Below are 16,523 nucleotides of genomic sequence, written 5' to 3' on the forward strand. Positions count from 1 at the left end.
GATAGTTCATGAGTGTTTGGGGGAAAGAAGACAGCAAACAGCAGTGCCTCAGGGAGGAAGCATGTCTCCTGCAGCCGAGAGAGGATGAGGGTCTGGGAGAGATGAGCCGGCTTCCAGAGACAGGGGCTCACGACCACCTCCCCGCTTCTGGAATGAATCCATGAGAAGCTATGGTATGTTGGAAGGTCCTGGAGTGTACACTGTGGCTCTTGTGAAGTTTCCTGTTTTCTTCTTGGTCAGTAAAGTTGCCATTGGCATCCACAGCTCAGAACAATCTTTCCCATCATTTCTGGTGGTTCTTCATATTTCTGCTCTGGTCCTCGTCCCCCAGGAAATCAGGAGTGAGGGATGGGCCAAGGTTAATGTGAACATGGTATGCTCGGGGGCCTGCAGCAAGCTCCTTGCCACTGTAAATATTCACCAAGGAGGCGGGCCTGGAAATGGTCTGTCTGGTGAGTTCACCTCCAGACAGAGCCAGCACACCTTTCCTTCGGTCTGGACAGATGTTGCAGCCCTACATACAAACCAGGGAAGCCCAAGATACCAGTTAAATATAAGGCAACATAAAACCCCTTCTGCCCAGAGCAGGGTTTTCCTGGAGTCCCCCCACGCTCCCTTCCTTTCACTCTAACAATCTCTCCCCTGAGACAAGCAACAATGCTGGCGAGATGGGTAAGGTGAGCCTGCCAGTTGAGAGAGGTCTGTCCTCGGGATCCCATCTGACCCTTGGATCCTCTTCGTGAACCCTCTTACTGACCTAGAAAACTCCACCATGATGTGGGCTCTGGCCACGGGGTGAGTCTTCTCCAATGCTTACCTCCTAGATGTGGTGCCAACCAAGTCACTAAGTTTCAAATCAAGGGAACGAGAAGCATGTGTTCCAGAAACAAAACAAACCAGCAAAAAACAGAGCACATGTCCCCCCGGCAGGCACTGTCCAGAGATCCAGCAACCAGCAGGGCAGGGCTCACCAGCTGAGCACCTCTAGGACAGGCCAAGAGGGACAGGTTGTGACAGAGAGGCTGGGATGCAGTGGGACAAGCCAGCCATCCCATAGGAGGGGAAGGGGATGTAAGCCCTGCATCTGCAGGCAGATGGGGAAGGCTGCAGACTGGGCAGAGAGGTGGACACGGGTCACTATGAAAAGACTCGGCCAAAGAGCTGGGCGTGGAACCAGACTCCCAGTGCGACCACTCACCGGGAAGAGGGGACTTCGGGGGAGTTGGCTTCCTGAGTGAAAAGACAGAACCTGCCCTCCCTTCCCCTCCCGTGACCAGGAGGTGGAAGCCATTGCCAGCGTTCATCAAAGGGCTGAGAAACAGACCCTCCTGACCTGCCTTGGGAACACAGGCCCTACAAGGGAACAGCGATCCCAGTGGGACTGCAGAACTGCCCCGCCGCCCAAGGCCGAGGACTTTGCCCCCCGGGCCTCAGGACCCGGCTGGTAGCCCTCACCTCCGGCTGCAGATGCAAAAGTGGATTGTTTAAAGGAAGCACAATCACTGATAAACGTGCAGCTATGTTTAAAGCAGCAATATGGTGGAAGGTAAAAACAGAAGTGTATGTTTTTCTAATTCGCCACTGGATGAAAATCTGCAAAAGTGATGGCTGCTGAAAACAAACCAACCGACAGACCAGCCAAGGGAGCTAGAGAGCCAAGGGCAGCGTCAAGATAAACGGTGGTTTAGGTGTGAATCCAGAACTCCTGGCTCTGATGGTTTTGTTCTCAAGAATTGTTCTTGTCCCCAAGGGGTATTTAAAGAGAAAGGCCTGATTTTCCCCTCTTGGGTTTTAAAGATCTTTAATCTCCTCTCACCTGCCTACCCCCAGGAGACCATGCTCCCAGGGTCTGGCACTGGACTGAACTTCCCACAAGCTTTGGCCAAAGGAGGGGCTTTCTATGGCCCTGAGGGCCCCTGTCAGCAAGGTCATTTTGTAGGGAACACAACAAGAACATCAGCAGGAGCAACGGCCCCTGTGCCGTCTTGTGTGGACACCTGAGTGGCCTTGTCTCCATCCTCCATCCCTCAGCTGAGCTCTTCCCTTTTCTGTGTGTTTGAACATCTTCATAATTCATTGTTGTATTAAAGGTATATTCATGGAAACCAATATTAACAACAGTCATTCTCTGTGGTGTCAGGAAGGAGGAAGTGAGACCAGGCAAGTAAATTGTCTGTGTGGCTCTTCCGCAGAGCAGTAAGTCAGGTTGTCCTGTGCTGACATCATCACATACCAACTAGACAGGTGTTATAACTCTGCTTTAGGGAAGAAGTAGAACCAGACACTCAGAGAAATGGTAACTAGTTCAAGGGCTGAGCAAGATCCCACCAGGGCTGGATTTGAGCAGGTATGTTTGTCCCAAGCTCCCCCTGCCTCCCCCAGGTTCTCAAGGATGGAGCCCGGGGAACATGCACCTGTCAGGCCTCTCACCTGCCCCATCCATACCCTGCCTTTTAAATGAATGGCTTATCTTAGGCCAGTTTAGCTCTGCAGGAAATGGACGGAGGTGGTGCAGAACTGACGGCTTCCTCATCAGCATCTCACGTGGGGCTCGTCTGTCCCAGGTGATGACCGGTGTTACCACATCATCGTACTCTAAGTGCCCTGTCCAGATCGCCTTAGCAGCTGCCTGGTGCCCTGTTTCTGCCCCAAGGTCCCATCCAGGATCCACCCAGCACTGGGTGGTCAGACCTCCTTGGGTTCCTCTGGGCTGTGACCATGTCTTAGGTGTCCCTTGTTTCTGATGACTCACAGCTGCGAGGAGCCCTGGTTGGGTACAGCGTGGGATGCTGTTGGATGCGCTCCTCCTGCTTAGACTGGGGTTACAGGTTTGGAGAGAAGCACAGAGGTGAAGGTCAGGGCTGTACCCCATCAACATGACCTGTCGCTGAAGATGCTGACCTTGGTCACCTGGTCAGGGTTGTGATTGTTGGGTTTCTCCACCTCGAGGTCACTCTTCCTCCCCTCTCTGTTTCATCCTCAGCCCTAGGAAGTCACTGTGCCACCCTCTGTCCACGGGTGGGGCTTGTGCTTTACTTCCCTGAAGGTAGAGGAACTACCTAGATGATTTGGAATTTGTCTGTATGGAAGATTTGTCTCTTCTCTCCAGTGAACTGATCCATCTGATCATTTATTTATCAGTATGGATCAACCATCCATACCAAATATCAGTATGGATGTTTATTTTACACTTTGACTTATAATCCAATACTACATTATTGGGTTGGCCAAAAAGTTCATTTGGGTTTTCCATACTACCTTACAGAAAAACTCAAGTGAACTTTTCAGCCAACCCAATGTTTTGTCCCTTGGCCATTAGGAGAATTTCCTATGTCCCCCTGACATGCCCCTCTCCTTTTGATCTTGGAGTATTTCTTCTTTTCTGTACTCTAAAATGCCGCCCCAGGCTCATCTCATGTATTTCCTGCCCAAGTTGTAAAATCAGCCACTTCCCCATGGAGGTCTAGTCCCTTCTCTTGGAAAAATGGTTTTAGAAACCGCAATCTAGGCACTGGGTGTGCTTATTGCTACTGGCGTGTCATTGGTTCTGGATTTTCTTGGTAACAGAGCTAGGAAATAGGAAATACACTTGTGTATACTCACATGTTATTAGTTCTATATGTAGAAATACATGTGTCTACCCCTGGAGAAGGAAATGGCAACCCACTCCATTATTCTTGCCTGGGAAATCCCATGGACAGAGGAGCCTGGCAGGCTGCAGTCTATGGGGTCACAAAAGAGTTGGACACAACTTACTGAGTGAACAGCGACAACATCTTTGTATATAGAAATAGTCTATTTGTAAAATTATTTTTGTATGTATCCATCTGTGCCTATATTAAGCTAAGCACGAGTTCATAATGATTCGTCATCAGGGAAAACCAAGGCGGGCTTCTGTCCAGCAGGGCCCGGTGACCAGCACGGGGAGAGGCCTGCAGGGAGGGAGGAGCAGCACAGGGAGGGGGTGCCTCTCAGGAGCCATGAGGTCTGGGACTCCTCCAAGCTCAGCTGAAGGATGGAGGATGGAGACAAGGCCACTCAGGCGTCCACATAAGACGGCACAGGGGCTATTGCTCCTGCTGATGTTTTTGTCGTTTTCCCTACAAAACGACCTTCCTGACAGGGGCCCTCAGATGCCACCATAAGAAGCCCCTCCTTTGGCAAAAGCTTGTGGGTAATTCAGTCCAGTGCCAGACCCTGGAAGCATCATCTCCCAGGGGTAGGGGGGTCGGGGGAGGTATCCCCCAGCAGGAATGGAGCTCTGGGCTTTGCCACGTGTCACTGAGATGTGGAGCCCAGCATCAGCCCCTGAGAGATCCCATCTGTGAGCAAGGCCAGTGGGCCCCGGTCAGGATGCCCACTCCACGCCCTGGTCCTAAGGCCTGGGTTCCATCTGTGACCCAAGCCAAGGCCAGATTGGGGGGCTGTGCTCCCATCAGGTTTCATTCACTCATGGCAGATACATTTGTTTCATAGCTGATCTATCTGCCATTCAGACCTAACTAACAAGGTTTATTTTTCTTAATGGGTTAAAATAGAAAAGTTGCTTTATATGGATATAAGGAGAAAGTAACATGGAAACAGACATTACCCTAGGTAAAATAGATAGCCCATGGGAATCTGCTGTATGACTCAGGGAGTTCAAACCTGAGCTCTGTGGCAATCTAGAGGGGTGGGATGGGGAGGGAGGTTCAAGAGGGAGGGGACATATGTCTACCTATGGTTGATTCAGGTTGATGAATGGAAGACACCAACACAATACTGGAAAGCAATTATCCTTTCATTTAAAATAAATAAAATTTTAAAAATAAATAAAAGCAGGAGACAAGGGTCATAGCAATGCACGTGGAACTGAACACACATAAGAAATGCGTGTGTGTGGCTGCAGAGGGTCTCCCTCCCCAAAGGAGCCTGTTAAACCGCCACACAATCACCTCCTCCCCCAACACAGCTCCAAGTGCCCATTGGCGCACAGCGAGCAGGAGACAATAATAAATAAGGGAAATCAGCTTTGCGATAATGCAAAGAAATGTAATCCAGCCAGACAGATATTGGTGCTAGAGGAAAAATGAGCCATAAAGTGCCCAGCGTGCTCTAAATTTCCAGAGAGATGGTTGGGAGGCAGAGAGTGCGTCCCTCACGCTCCTTGGAGGTGGGAGTCTGGCACCAGCCTTGTGCTGCCCAGTCTGTCCCAGCTGTGCCTGGACCCGGCCCCTCAACCCGAGCAGAGAGCCACGTGGATGTGGACTCATCCAACCTTAGCAGTTCTTGCCCCTAAAATAAGAGACCATAGAAATAACATTAACAATAAAAATACAAAATACCATAAGAAAAACAAAACAATGGGAACTTCTTTGTGGTCCAGTGCTTAGGACTCCATGCTTTCATTTCCAGGGCCCAGGTTTGATCCCTGGTCGGGGAGCTAAGATCCCCCAACCCATCTGATCAAAAAAAGAAAGCAAGAAAATCAAAGCAGGGATATATTGCAGAGAAAGTCATGTTTTTCCTGAACCTCAAACAACAGTAGGTATTTTTTTAGCCAAAGAAAATGAGGACTTTGGCAAAAGCTTATGGGAAAATCAATCCAGTGCCAGACCCTGGGAGCATCATCTCCCGGGGGGTAGGGGGCTCAGGGGAGGTATCCCCCAGCAGAGATGGAGCTCTGGGCTTTGCCATGTGTCACTGAGACCTGGAGACCAGCATCAGCCCCTGAGAGATTCCATCTGGGAGCAAGGCCAGTGGGCTCCGGCCAGCATGCTCACTCCACGCCCCGGTCCTAAGGCCCCCATCATCTGGAGATTTCATGGGCTTTCCCACCTCACAGGGTCACCCCAGCCTCCTTTATCTTGCCTCTGTTTCATTATCTCCACCTGACACTGAGCCACCGAAACAAATACACAGGTAAATGCAGAGGCAGATGTGTATGTGGAACAGTTTCTGGTTGCAGGGACACCCCACCCCCCACAGCTCCCCAGCACTGATGCCTGAACCAACCCTCCCGGGTTTCCACCTCCTTTGGGTTCATCCTGCCCCCTTCCTTTGGGCTTCCTCTCCTCCCTGCTCCCCGTGGGACCCTCCACTCATTTCTTCTGGGTGTCTGCTACCCAACATGGTGGCTTCTAACGTTTGGCTATTTACATTTTAATTAATTTAAATCAGATGATATTAAAAACTCACAGTCACACTCATCACAACCCCACTGCTCTGTAGCCGCAGGTGGCTCGTGGCCACCAGGCTGGGCGGCACAGACTTAACCACCTCCATCACTGTGGCCACCAGGCTGGGTGGCACAGACTTAAGCGCCTCCATCACAACAGAGCTCCCCTGCCTTGGCGGGCAGATTTTTTACCACTGAGCCACCTGGGAAGCCCCCTGCATCAGGTATCATTGCTATCTATTCTTCTGCTGTGGTTGGATGTTGGGATGACTTCCAGGTCAGGGCTATAACGGTCAGTATAGCTACAGACATTCTTGAAGGTGTCTTTGGTACACAAACGCCTCATTTCCCTTGCGCGCCTGCCAGGGAGGGCGGAGGAGGGGTAACGCTTGTGTCATGTGTGTGTCTATACATCCAGCTATAACAAGTGCTCCGTTTCCCAAGTAGTCTAATCAGCCCACAAGCCTACTCCTCCTTAATCAATTTAATGACAATAACCTCAACTTCTCATTTGTTTTCTTCTCCATCTACAGGAATTCACACTTTCAACGGGATCAAATGAGAGTATGGGTTTCCGCTGTGTCTCTTTCCCTTGCAGCCATTCTAGGGGTGGCATGTAGCTCTGTTTTTTTATGATGTACTCTGTGGGGCAAACCTGAGCCATTCCTGGGACAGTGGTCTGTCCCCACCCCCGGCCTGCCTCCGTGGGGTCTGCCCCTTTGGGGTGAGGCATGCCAGCAGGGATGGCTCGCCACCAAGAGTCCCAAGAGGGTCACTCTTGTCCTGGGAGCTTCCCTCTGTGTTTCCTTCGCTCCACTTCATCAAAGATCATCCACAGGGAGTCCTCAGGCTCACTTCCAAGACCCCAGATTGAGAAAGAAGACATAAAATCTCAAGATCCAGAAGTTAGAGAAGGAAGGAGTCCCTTCTCTAGCCGACATCTCATTGAGTGGGTGCGGGAGGACCACAGAGGACAGAAAGCCATTTCCTAGTGACCTCTGAGTCTGCCCTCTGACCACATCAAGTTTACTGTTTGAGTAAACAGTATGCCACCTCCCATCCTGCCCACAAAATGTAGACGTAGATGTACACGCAACACACACGGAAGTGTGATCTGGTGAGAGGCTGGTCTCTGGAGATGGGTCCTCAGGGAGTCGAGATGTCCCACCTGAGGAGCAGGCTCCACCTTTGCCTTGATGAGGACACCCCTGCCCCCTGCCTGGGGTCAGCCCTCCTGGCCATCCCCTGGGGCTCCAGGGGCACCTGCCCTGGGGGGCCTCCACCCTCACCTGCCATCACTCAGGGGGCTGGCCCTCCATGATGTCACAGTTGAATCACGTATGTCCCCACAGCCCAGTGCCTCCCTGGTCAAGGGGACAAGGAGGATGGGGCTGGCAGTGGAGAGGTGGGCACCGCCACAAAGCACCAAATCCAACACAACACCCAAAGCCTCCATGCTCCCCTCCAACTCATGGCCCCGCAGAACGTGGATCTAGTGAAACCAACGTGTCGTTGTGCAACTGGGTGACCAGAAATAGAGGTGTTGGTCTCACCCAGAGTCATTTTTCTGGTGGGAGGGGTGCCACCCCCTCCACGGCAGAAAGGGGGCTTGGGGTACACAGATCCCCGGACACTGGCTGAGGAGTGGACTGGACAATCTTAGATGGCAGATTCCCCTCCAGGTATAAGAACTACAGTTTTCTTCCCTGTGGGCCCCTGTGCTGTAAGGACCAGAGGAGGTGAGTGTGAACACACTGTAGAACTATCATTCGAGTGTCTACCGGGCAGAAGGAGGCACCAACTTGTAACGTCCCCACCCTCCATCCTGGTGCCCGAGATCCAGGACTCCAGTGGCTGGTGCTCAGCTGACCACTGCCGGCCTGGGCATCCCTGGGGCTTCGCTTTCTTTCTTTTAAGCTTTGCCTGCATTGCAGGGCAGGGGCGGAGTGTTGTGGGGCGGGGGTGGAACAGTGGTGAGTGACAGCACCTCTGCCTCCCCTCCCATAGGCTGGGAGCGCGCATGGCCTCCCATTGGCCAGTCCGCTCTCTGTTCCCCTCGCTCATCTTCGCTCCCTTTCTCTTCTCCCTCCTCTCTCTGCAGACGAACAAAGCCGTGGCCAAGGGGGACTTCCACCAGGCCAGCACCAGCTCCCGGCGGGCCCTCTTCCTGGCCGTGCTCTCCATCACCATAGGGACCGGCATCTACGTGGGCGTGGCCGTGGCCCTCATCGCCTACCTCTCCAAGAGCAACCACCTATGAGCTTCCCCGGGCACACGAGGAACCTGGGCCAGTCGTGTGCGGGTGCAGAGGAGCAGGGTTGGCCAGAGTGGACACACAGGTGGATATACCTGTGTGAGGCTGTTACAGTGTAAGTCATCGCCAATGACGCCACGAAGCCCTGGGATTTATGGATTCCCTTTGTTTTCACCCTTTCATATCATTTTCACAGCACTGTGTAGAGCTTGGGACAGATGGGGTACCGCTGACCCATTCCCAGTGGATGCTCCGAAGATCCTGACCCTCAAGGCTGTCTCCGCATGGATCCTGGTGGATTAATGGCCAGTGCCCAGGATGCCAGAGCATTAGCAACAGACAAACAGGAACATGTGTTCATTTATTTATTTATTTATTTTGGAATATGGTGCAACAGGAAGAGGGCAGGGGACACATGCTCTTCTGCCGGTGGCCCTGCCTGACTCCACTGGCAGCACCGCCCCCTCCATCCACGCACCTTCCCTGAGGGAAGAAAATAGGCCGGGTAGGGGGAGAGACAGAGAAGCTGCTGGAAGGACCCCCAGCTGTCACAGATCTTCAGACGAGTCCAGCCCTGAGAATGCAAAACCAGAATCGCCCCCAGGCCCAGAACGTCGCTCCCTCCACGCTGTCCCCGGCCGAGGAATGTCAGGCCTCCTCTGGAACACGTCCCACCTCCGCAGCCACCATGCAGCAATATGCAGTCCTGGGGTCCTCGTTGATCTGGGGCCGGGGCAGGCCGGCCCCTCCCCAGACTTCTCCCTGGAGGACCCAGGTTTGCTCCAGGAACTCCAGGCCCAGGAGCCGCGGACACCCCGGGGTACGCTTCTCCCCACCTGCTGACACCTTGGTGACGACGGTGACACTAGTGATCTTACTGAGGACACGACTAAATGAATAGCTATTTTCTTGTCATTTTTTTTAAGTGCAACTATTGCTTCCTGCTGCTTCAGTTATCAGATGAATGCTGAGAAATAAGTAATCACAGACATTTTAATACCATTTCATGGCTGTTTCACGAGTGTTCATTATTTAACAAAAATTATCTTCTAGGTTTTTTTTTTTTTTTGCTTAGACCTTTTCTTTCTGATTAATACCAATCCTTGGGTTTCACCAAAGCTTCCTTGTTGTTAAAGTGACTGCAGAGCCACCAGCAGCAGCAGCGGGGCGTCCTGGGGGTTCCAGGAGGGTCACAGCATGAGGCGCTGAGGTTCCCACGTGAACATGTCCATAAATATTTTTATCCTGAGACCTCAGCGCATGCGGAGGCCATCGCTCCAGGGCAGTGGTTCCACTCATGGTGCTTAGGAGGGCCCTGCTTCCTGGGTCCCAGCCCCAGAAATCTTGTATGATTGATCAAGAGTGCAGCCTGGTGATTTCAGGGTGCAGTGGAAATTAAGAACCACGGTCCTGGGATAAGGGATCAGGTTTGATCCCCTCACCTGCTGCTCTTCTCGTCAACCTTAAACACTTCCTGGTGGCTCAATGGTAAAGAATCTGCCTGCAATGCAGGAGACACAGGTTCGATCCCTGGGTCAGGAAGATCCCCTGGAGAAGGAAATGGCAACCCACTCTAATTATTCTTGCCTGGGAAATCCCATGGACAGAAAGCCAGGCAGGCTACAGTCCGTAGCGTCGCAGAGTCGGACATGACTGAAGCGACTTAGCATGCACCCATTCTGAAAATTATTAGCACTGCCTTTCTCGGTCAAAACTGAGCTCCATCAGGCATTTGAATCTATGGATGCTCCAGACACACATCCTAATGATTTCCCTGGTGGTCCACCAGCCAGCGTGGACCAAACGCAGGGGGCACAAGTTCAATCCCTGGTCGAGGAACTAAGATCCCATATGCCACACAGCGTGGCCAAAATAAATAAAAACCAACAGCAAACCAACCACACTCAAAACAGGATATATGGAAGAAGCCCAGAGATTTCTGGAAGAGTCAGAGTAGCCTGATGAGAGAGGCTGGATTTGGGACCAAACCAACCCAGGTTTCAGCTGTGATCCTGGGCAGGTGGGCACACTTCTTGGTCCTCATCTCTCGGTGAGGGTGATGAGAGAGGGTGCTGGTGAACACAGGCTGGAGGCCATGTTCAGCCACCGGGTGCAGAGATGGGTGGTCACAGGCCCCGAGGACCCGTCCCCAGGCTTGGTGCCACCCTCCCGTCCTTTTTACTTAGCCTCTCCAGTTCATTCATTGTGAGCCATTGTGTGAAGTGTTCTTCTTTGTATTTGTCTTAAAATGCCCATTTTTCACTCAAGCAGTGCCCACAGTTGCCTATCTTTGGATTTATGTCCCTCCCATCCACCTGCCCTGCCACCACTGGGGGCTCCATTCCCCTCAGGGCTGTGCCACACCTCTACCCTCTGTCCCCTCAGCCCTCTGTCTAAAACGCTCAGCCCTCCCCGTGCCCTCAGCTCCTCCAGGCCTTCCCAGGGCCAGCATCATGACCACACATGGTGCCTTGTAGCCTTGAGGGTGTGGGGGTCAGGGCCAAACCATCAGAGGACAACTGATGACCAGCCGCGTGTGGCCTGAAGCTCACTTAAGGGTGGCCCCCGCGGCCCCCTCGGCCTTGCTGGGGAGGGGACTGTGTCAGTCGCTGCTGCCCACACGCCATCTTCTAAAAGCATGAGGCCGCCATGCCTCCCTAGACCCAAGCTGACTTGCAATCACGGCGGCCTCCATAGGCACCGCCCAGGCAGGCCTCACCCCAGCCCTTGGGCCCTTTCCCCATGGAGTCCTGAGAGCGCCAGAGGATGGGAGTCAGAGCTGAGGGTCAGAGAAGGTGATGCGCCTGACACCACGTACGTGGCAGCTGTACAGCGGGGACAGGCCCACCCCGGTGGCCCCTGCAGGCCACAAAGTGCCCAGTGGAAGCCACCTCCTCGGTCTCCCTGAGGGCACAGCCTCCCCTTGGCCAGTTCACTGCATTCTTGTCAAAACCCTTTCTGCAACAGAGACCAGCGCCTGTAATCTCCCCAAAGTTACACTCCCCGGAAACAGCAAAGTTAGGCTGCCCCCGAACAGCCAGATCCTAATCGGTCACCCCTCTTATGGCACGTGGCCTCAGCTGTGGTTTTCAAAGAGTGAAATCTCATCTGGGCCCAGATGTTAGTGGGTCAGGACTCTTAGGGATCCGAAAAGACTTTGGTTTATGTTCTCAGCATGTCTCTGGCAGTGGTGGTGGGGTGAGTGGGGCAGGACGGGCAGGAGCCTAGGTGACCTCCATGGAAATGTCATCTTCGCATGAGTGAGGCCCTCCCACATCCTTGCAGACGCCTGTGGCCTGTTGGTCTCCTGCTGCCCCAGGCCCCTCTCTCCCTTGTTTCCCTGGTCATCCTGATTCACCAGGTGCCCCCACCTCACCAGGTGCCCCCACCTCACCAGGCTTCCCCGCTTGCCCAGTTATTCCAACTCTCTCCAGGGAACGAGCCTGGGTCCCAAGGAGAGCCTTATGGGGGAAGCCACGCCCCTCTGTCACTGTGCTGTTAGCACTTGCCAGAGATGCCACAGTGGGGCCACACAGCTGCCTGGGAACAGGGCCCACTGACACCAAGAGCTGGGCAGGTCATCCCTCAGCCCTGCCAGTCATCTTGCACCTCTCCAGATGCCAGAGGCCACCTCTCATTTGGGGCAGACTCTGGGTTTAAAATCATCACCAACAGATGCTGTCCATTCCAGACATGAATGCCCAGTGGCCACTGCATTAAGCTGCCTTTCCGGGGCCCCTGAGACTTTGTAGGAGCCTTCAGGGGCCCTGCAGACTAGCTTTAGCACCAGCCCTGAGGACAGTTTCGTTTTATCCCCTCAAAGTCCACCTGCCTTTGTCGCCATGGATATTGACATCTGTTGGCCCACTTTGTCAATAAACAATTAAGTGTGGATTCAGACCCTGAGCTAAGGCTGACCTCTCCAAAAGGCAGCTGTCCCATCTCTGACCAAGTAGAGACCACGCTCACGTTGGTGCTCTGCTGTCGATGACCTTAGCACCAGAAGTGGCGTGAGGCCTGGGCTGTGATGACTCCCCCTGACCTCTTGAGAGCCCCTCCCTGGTCTTCAGGATCAGCTGAGCTTCCCCCCAGGGGTCAGGGGTCTCACCTCCTGGGATTCTCACCCCCTGAAGATTCTGCTTCTGGTAGCAAAGCAAAGGCAGATGCCAAACCCACAGACACCTGGGCCTGCAGACAGCTGGCTCCCCACTAGACACAGGTGCAACTCAAGTAAAGAATTTGTCATCTCACTGACCCATGGGAAGGGGCCGGAGTTCCACATGGGTGAGGATGCACAGGGCATTTGAGGAACGACAGGTGGGGTCTGCCTGCCGCAGCTCAACACAGGCTCCAAGGTGGATGACAAAGGCAGATGCCCCGCACAGCAGGATGTGGTGACCCCTGGGAGTGGGGCTCCCTGCAGGTGTCTTGAGTGAGTCACAGGGCAGGGAAGCCCCTCGGGCTCTAAAGATTTGACCGAATCTGCTGGATGGAGAAGATAACATGGGAATCAGGAACTGTGGTTGGGGTGATAGGAGCAGAATGTGGGGACCTCCAAGGAGAAGCCCCAGGTGGACACCCCCAGAGGTGGGGGTAGGGGGTGGCCCGGGCTCTCCAGGGGGCAGGTATACTGATCTGAAATGGCTCTGGCTTCCCGCCCCCTCCCAATTCAGCAGCAAGCAACCTCCAGATTGCTCCTGCCTTGGGCTGCAATTCCTCTTTGCCTCTGCACCAGCCCCCAGCCACCAAGATGACTGTCCCTTTAACTGAGCACAGACCAGCATCCTCGTCACCCAGGGGTGAACTTCCTGCCAGCAGTCAGTGAGGGGGGCTGCGAGTCCCTGCCAGAGAGAGAGAGAGGTTCATGCGTCTGAATTCCGCCTCCGCCAGGCACCCTACTGACCAGCAGAGACTGATTGAATTCAAGGTGCTCGATGGGGGCCATGGAAATGCCAGCGAGGGTATTCACTGCCCCATGGCCTCTAGGGGAACTGAGTTTCCACTGGAGCCAGGTCATCTGGGGCCAGTTTAACGATAGGTAGATAGACGATACATAAAATACCTGCAAGTCTTTGGTTGGGGGGGGTCCCACAAAATCCTAGCATGACACGCGGCTCTCCATTCCCTCAGGCCTTCAGTTGTGACTCCTCAGGTCACCAAAGTCCAGCTTATGACTCAGCTGAACAGCGTACAGTGATCGGGCTGCTGTCTGTCTACCGCCACCGGAGAATCCATATTTGGGCTCCAGCTCCTCGCAGGTAGGACAAGTTGGGGAAGACTGAGCACCTTCTCAGTCACCTAGTGTGACGTTTTTGTTCCCTGGATGTGGCCGCAGCACTTTCTATAAGGTGTGCGTTTTCTGGCCTTGGGAGCAGAATTTCCTAGTGGATGGAGCTCTTGCCCCAGGAATGAGGTGAGTGAAGGCTATAAAACCTCCCAGCTCAGCCACATTTTCTCACTCATAGGGGCCTGTGAAAGAGGAGCTGGAAATGATCAGTGTCCAACAACAGTGTCAGATTTAGAAACAGATTCAGGCCACTTCAGCCTCCGTAGCCCTCACATTGGCCCATACGGGAGAAATGTTAGGACCCCACGGCGGAGCTCCCCAGGCCCAAAGAGAAGCCCAGCTGGTCCCGTTCCCGAAGCAGCCCTCCATCTGGCATTTGGGGGCTCTCAGATCCCAGGTCTTTTAAAAATCACACGACCCTTACATTTGAAGAGGGTGTGGCAAGTAGACTCAACTTTGTACCCACAGCAGTCCTGTGCTAGGCCCGTCAGATCCACAGTTTCAGACGGAAATGGAGATCACGGAGGCTGTTGGCCTCAATGTCACCTGCGGGGAGGGGACAGACCTGGCCTCGGGCTCAGGCAGGTGGCCTGGGGCCACACTCCTCCACCCCTAGCTCATAGCTGGGATGTCAGATCCCATGACCAGAGCTGGCCCTGATGGAGTGCCATCCCTTCCCCACTCCAGGAAGAGTGGGGAGGGGTTTGAAAACCAGGTTGGACGCGGGTCAGCAGGTCAGCACAGGACGTATCTATTCTGGGTCCTTCCACATCGCTTCAGCACCGAACCCGAGGTGCAGCATCTCAGGGCTGCCAGACAGGAGTTTGTTGAGCACCTACCACGTACAAGGACGGCGAGGGGCCCTCAGGGGACCAAGGCAGAAGGAGGTCAGATCTAGGGATATGCTTGGTCTAGCTGGACCAGGCCCACTGCAGTTTTTGTCCATCTGTATCTGGTGGACATGCATCCTGGAAAGGTCTTAGATGGGAAGAGGCCGAGGACCTGGACACGACCCAGGCCAAGCAGACAGCCAGACGAGCCCCACCTAGAAATGCTGTGATCCAGCGATGCGGAGCTCACTGAGGGGAGTGGGCATGGGCAGTTCAGCCCTTACTCCGGGTGGAGGCCTCCTCTGAGGATGAGAGGTGGGGGCAGCCGTGTGCTCAGGGACTGATTCCGGCCTCGGCCCCAGGAGGCCCATCCCTGCCCCTGCCTGCTGATACCCCAGCATTCCGCACCCGATCTGGGCAGGGCCCCGGCTTCCACACCCCCCCGGCTCCACCCACACAGGCACCCAGCTGAGACAGGCACACCCTCCAGGGTCCAGGCAGTGCAGCTGTTGCCAAGCCTGGCCTTCAGGCTCCTGCGGGCTCCCAACTCTCTCCTCCTCGGCTAGGCACACGGTGTTTGCCTTCACAGCCCCTGCCTGCATTCAGCAACGTTGACTGCACCCACCACCATCAGTCCTGCCCCAGAGGGGACATTAACTAACTGAGTCTCAATACGGTGGAGAGCAGAAACACACGTCCCAGAAGATGCCTGTTGACATCCATTTAGACCTGGTTCAAAGGAAGAAAAGCCAAACAGTAGTGACGCTTCCTTAGGTGATGAAGAAGATGGGAAGCAAGTAGGGTGCGGGGGCGGGCTGTTGTTCTCAAACTGTTATACTGGTCACTGTGCCTCTAGTTTGTTTCATGGTTAAAAAAAGCTCAGAGGTTGAGCTTGTGCCAGGTACTCTGCTGGGCTTGAAGCACCAGGAGGTTCAAAAGACATAGCCCCTGTGCCCAGGGGTCACCGTCTCCACTCCCAACAGGACGGGCTGGGTTCTCCCCTTTGTGGGCATGTGATGGACCCTCATCATTTGGGGGCAGGGTGGGCACAGGCCAGCAAGGGCACAGTCTGCTATGGAGACAGGGGTCCTGGGGCCGTGGTTGCCATGGGGACAACCATGATCACTAATTCAGCCCTGCATCCTGCTTGCTGATGTGTGTGTGCCTTCCTCTGCATTTTCCATTTCTTCTGAGAACGACATCTCATTTTATGCACGCGTGTATTCCCTCAGCACCAGTCATTTGGGAAGCAGTTTAAATGTTGTATTAATACACAGCTTGTTGAACCTGATTAAATTTGATCCTCTTGAGAAAACCCTATGATGCAGTTGCAGGGGGGTTAGTTCTTGGTTTCACAAACAGGGAAACTGAGGCTCAGAGGCTGAATGGAGCTCCTCTCAGCAGACAAGGCACTTCCTCTTCCTACAAGGGACACAGGACGGCCACTGAACCAAGATGTGGGTTTTCTCTGCATCTGAGAACCCACCCACCCACTTAAAAAGAAACATTCAAGGTGTTCTGTAAGGGAGACCCTAGTCGTTCCCCCACCCCTCGCCCCTGCATGCTCTGGCCCTCCAGCATCCTCTGAGAGCCCAGAGCTGCAGCTTGGGGGGAAAGGTGCCCTTAAAATTAGAGAGAGAAACCTTGGTGGAGCCGTTCAGTTTGTGGCGCCGAGCTGAGAGGTTCCGCCTGGAATCTTCGAGAAGGAGAGAGAAGTATGCTCCTGGTGCTGCTGCAGGAAGGAGTGGCAGTCACCACAGTGCCCATTCTCAGGGCAGCGTGTGGGTGCGACTGTCTTAGCAGCAAGGACACGGGGGCAGCCGGACAGGGTGCTCGGCTGTGGTCTGACAGGTTCTGTGCCAAGAGCCCTGGACGCCACAGAGTGGTCACCTCTGGGGACAGCAGGCTGGGCAAGTGGCGGCATCTGCTCTCTCCCCGCAGATGTTGGTAACGCGAAACAAAGCAATTAGCAGCTTGTGCCTCCTGACGGGGACA

The 16,523-nt window shown here is 54.0% G+C and overlaps 1 protein-coding gene and 2 long non-coding RNA genes across 5 annotated transcripts in view; 1 reads left to right on the top strand and 2 right to left on the bottom strand.

Annotated features, from left to right (window-relative positions):
- SYNDIG1 (synapse differentiation inducing 1) overlaps positions 1-9,413 on the top strand; it is a 103,103-nt gene extending 93,690 nt beyond the window's left edge. For 2 of the 3 annotated variants that reach the window (XM_061436427.1, XM_061436428.1), the window contains exon 4: positions 8,259-9,413. In XM_061436427.1, the coding sequence (XP_061292411.1) occupies positions 8,259-8,417 (159 nt within the window). In that variant the 3' untranslated portion in view covers positions 8,418-9,413. The remainder of the gene's footprint in view (positions 1-8,258) is intronic. The other variant, XR_009740313.1, reaches the window with a different exon arrangement.
- Positions 5,011-7,898, bottom strand: LOC133259215 (uncharacterized). The gene is made up of 2 exons (XR_009740314.1): positions 7,248-7,898; positions 5,011-5,274 (listed from the first exon to the last, which is right to left on the bottom strand). It is a non-coding gene; the product is annotated as an uncharacterized LOC133259215 (long non-coding RNA).
- Positions 9,414-15,769: 6,356 nt separating the features above from the next.
- Positions 15,770-16,256, bottom strand: LOC133259216 (uncharacterized). The gene is made up of 2 exons (XR_009740315.1): positions 16,172-16,256; positions 15,770-15,950 (listed from the first exon to the last, which is right to left on the bottom strand). It is a non-coding gene; the product is annotated as an uncharacterized LOC133259216 (long non-coding RNA).
- Positions 16,257-16,523: the final 267 nt, after the last annotated feature.

This window comes from Bos javanicus, chromosome 13 (genome assembly GCF_032452875.1).
Source record: "Bos javanicus breed banteng chromosome 13, ARS-OSU_banteng_1.0, whole genome shotgun sequence".
Taxonomy (NCBI): domain Eukaryota; kingdom Metazoa; phylum Chordata; class Mammalia; order Artiodactyla; family Bovidae; genus Bos; species Bos javanicus.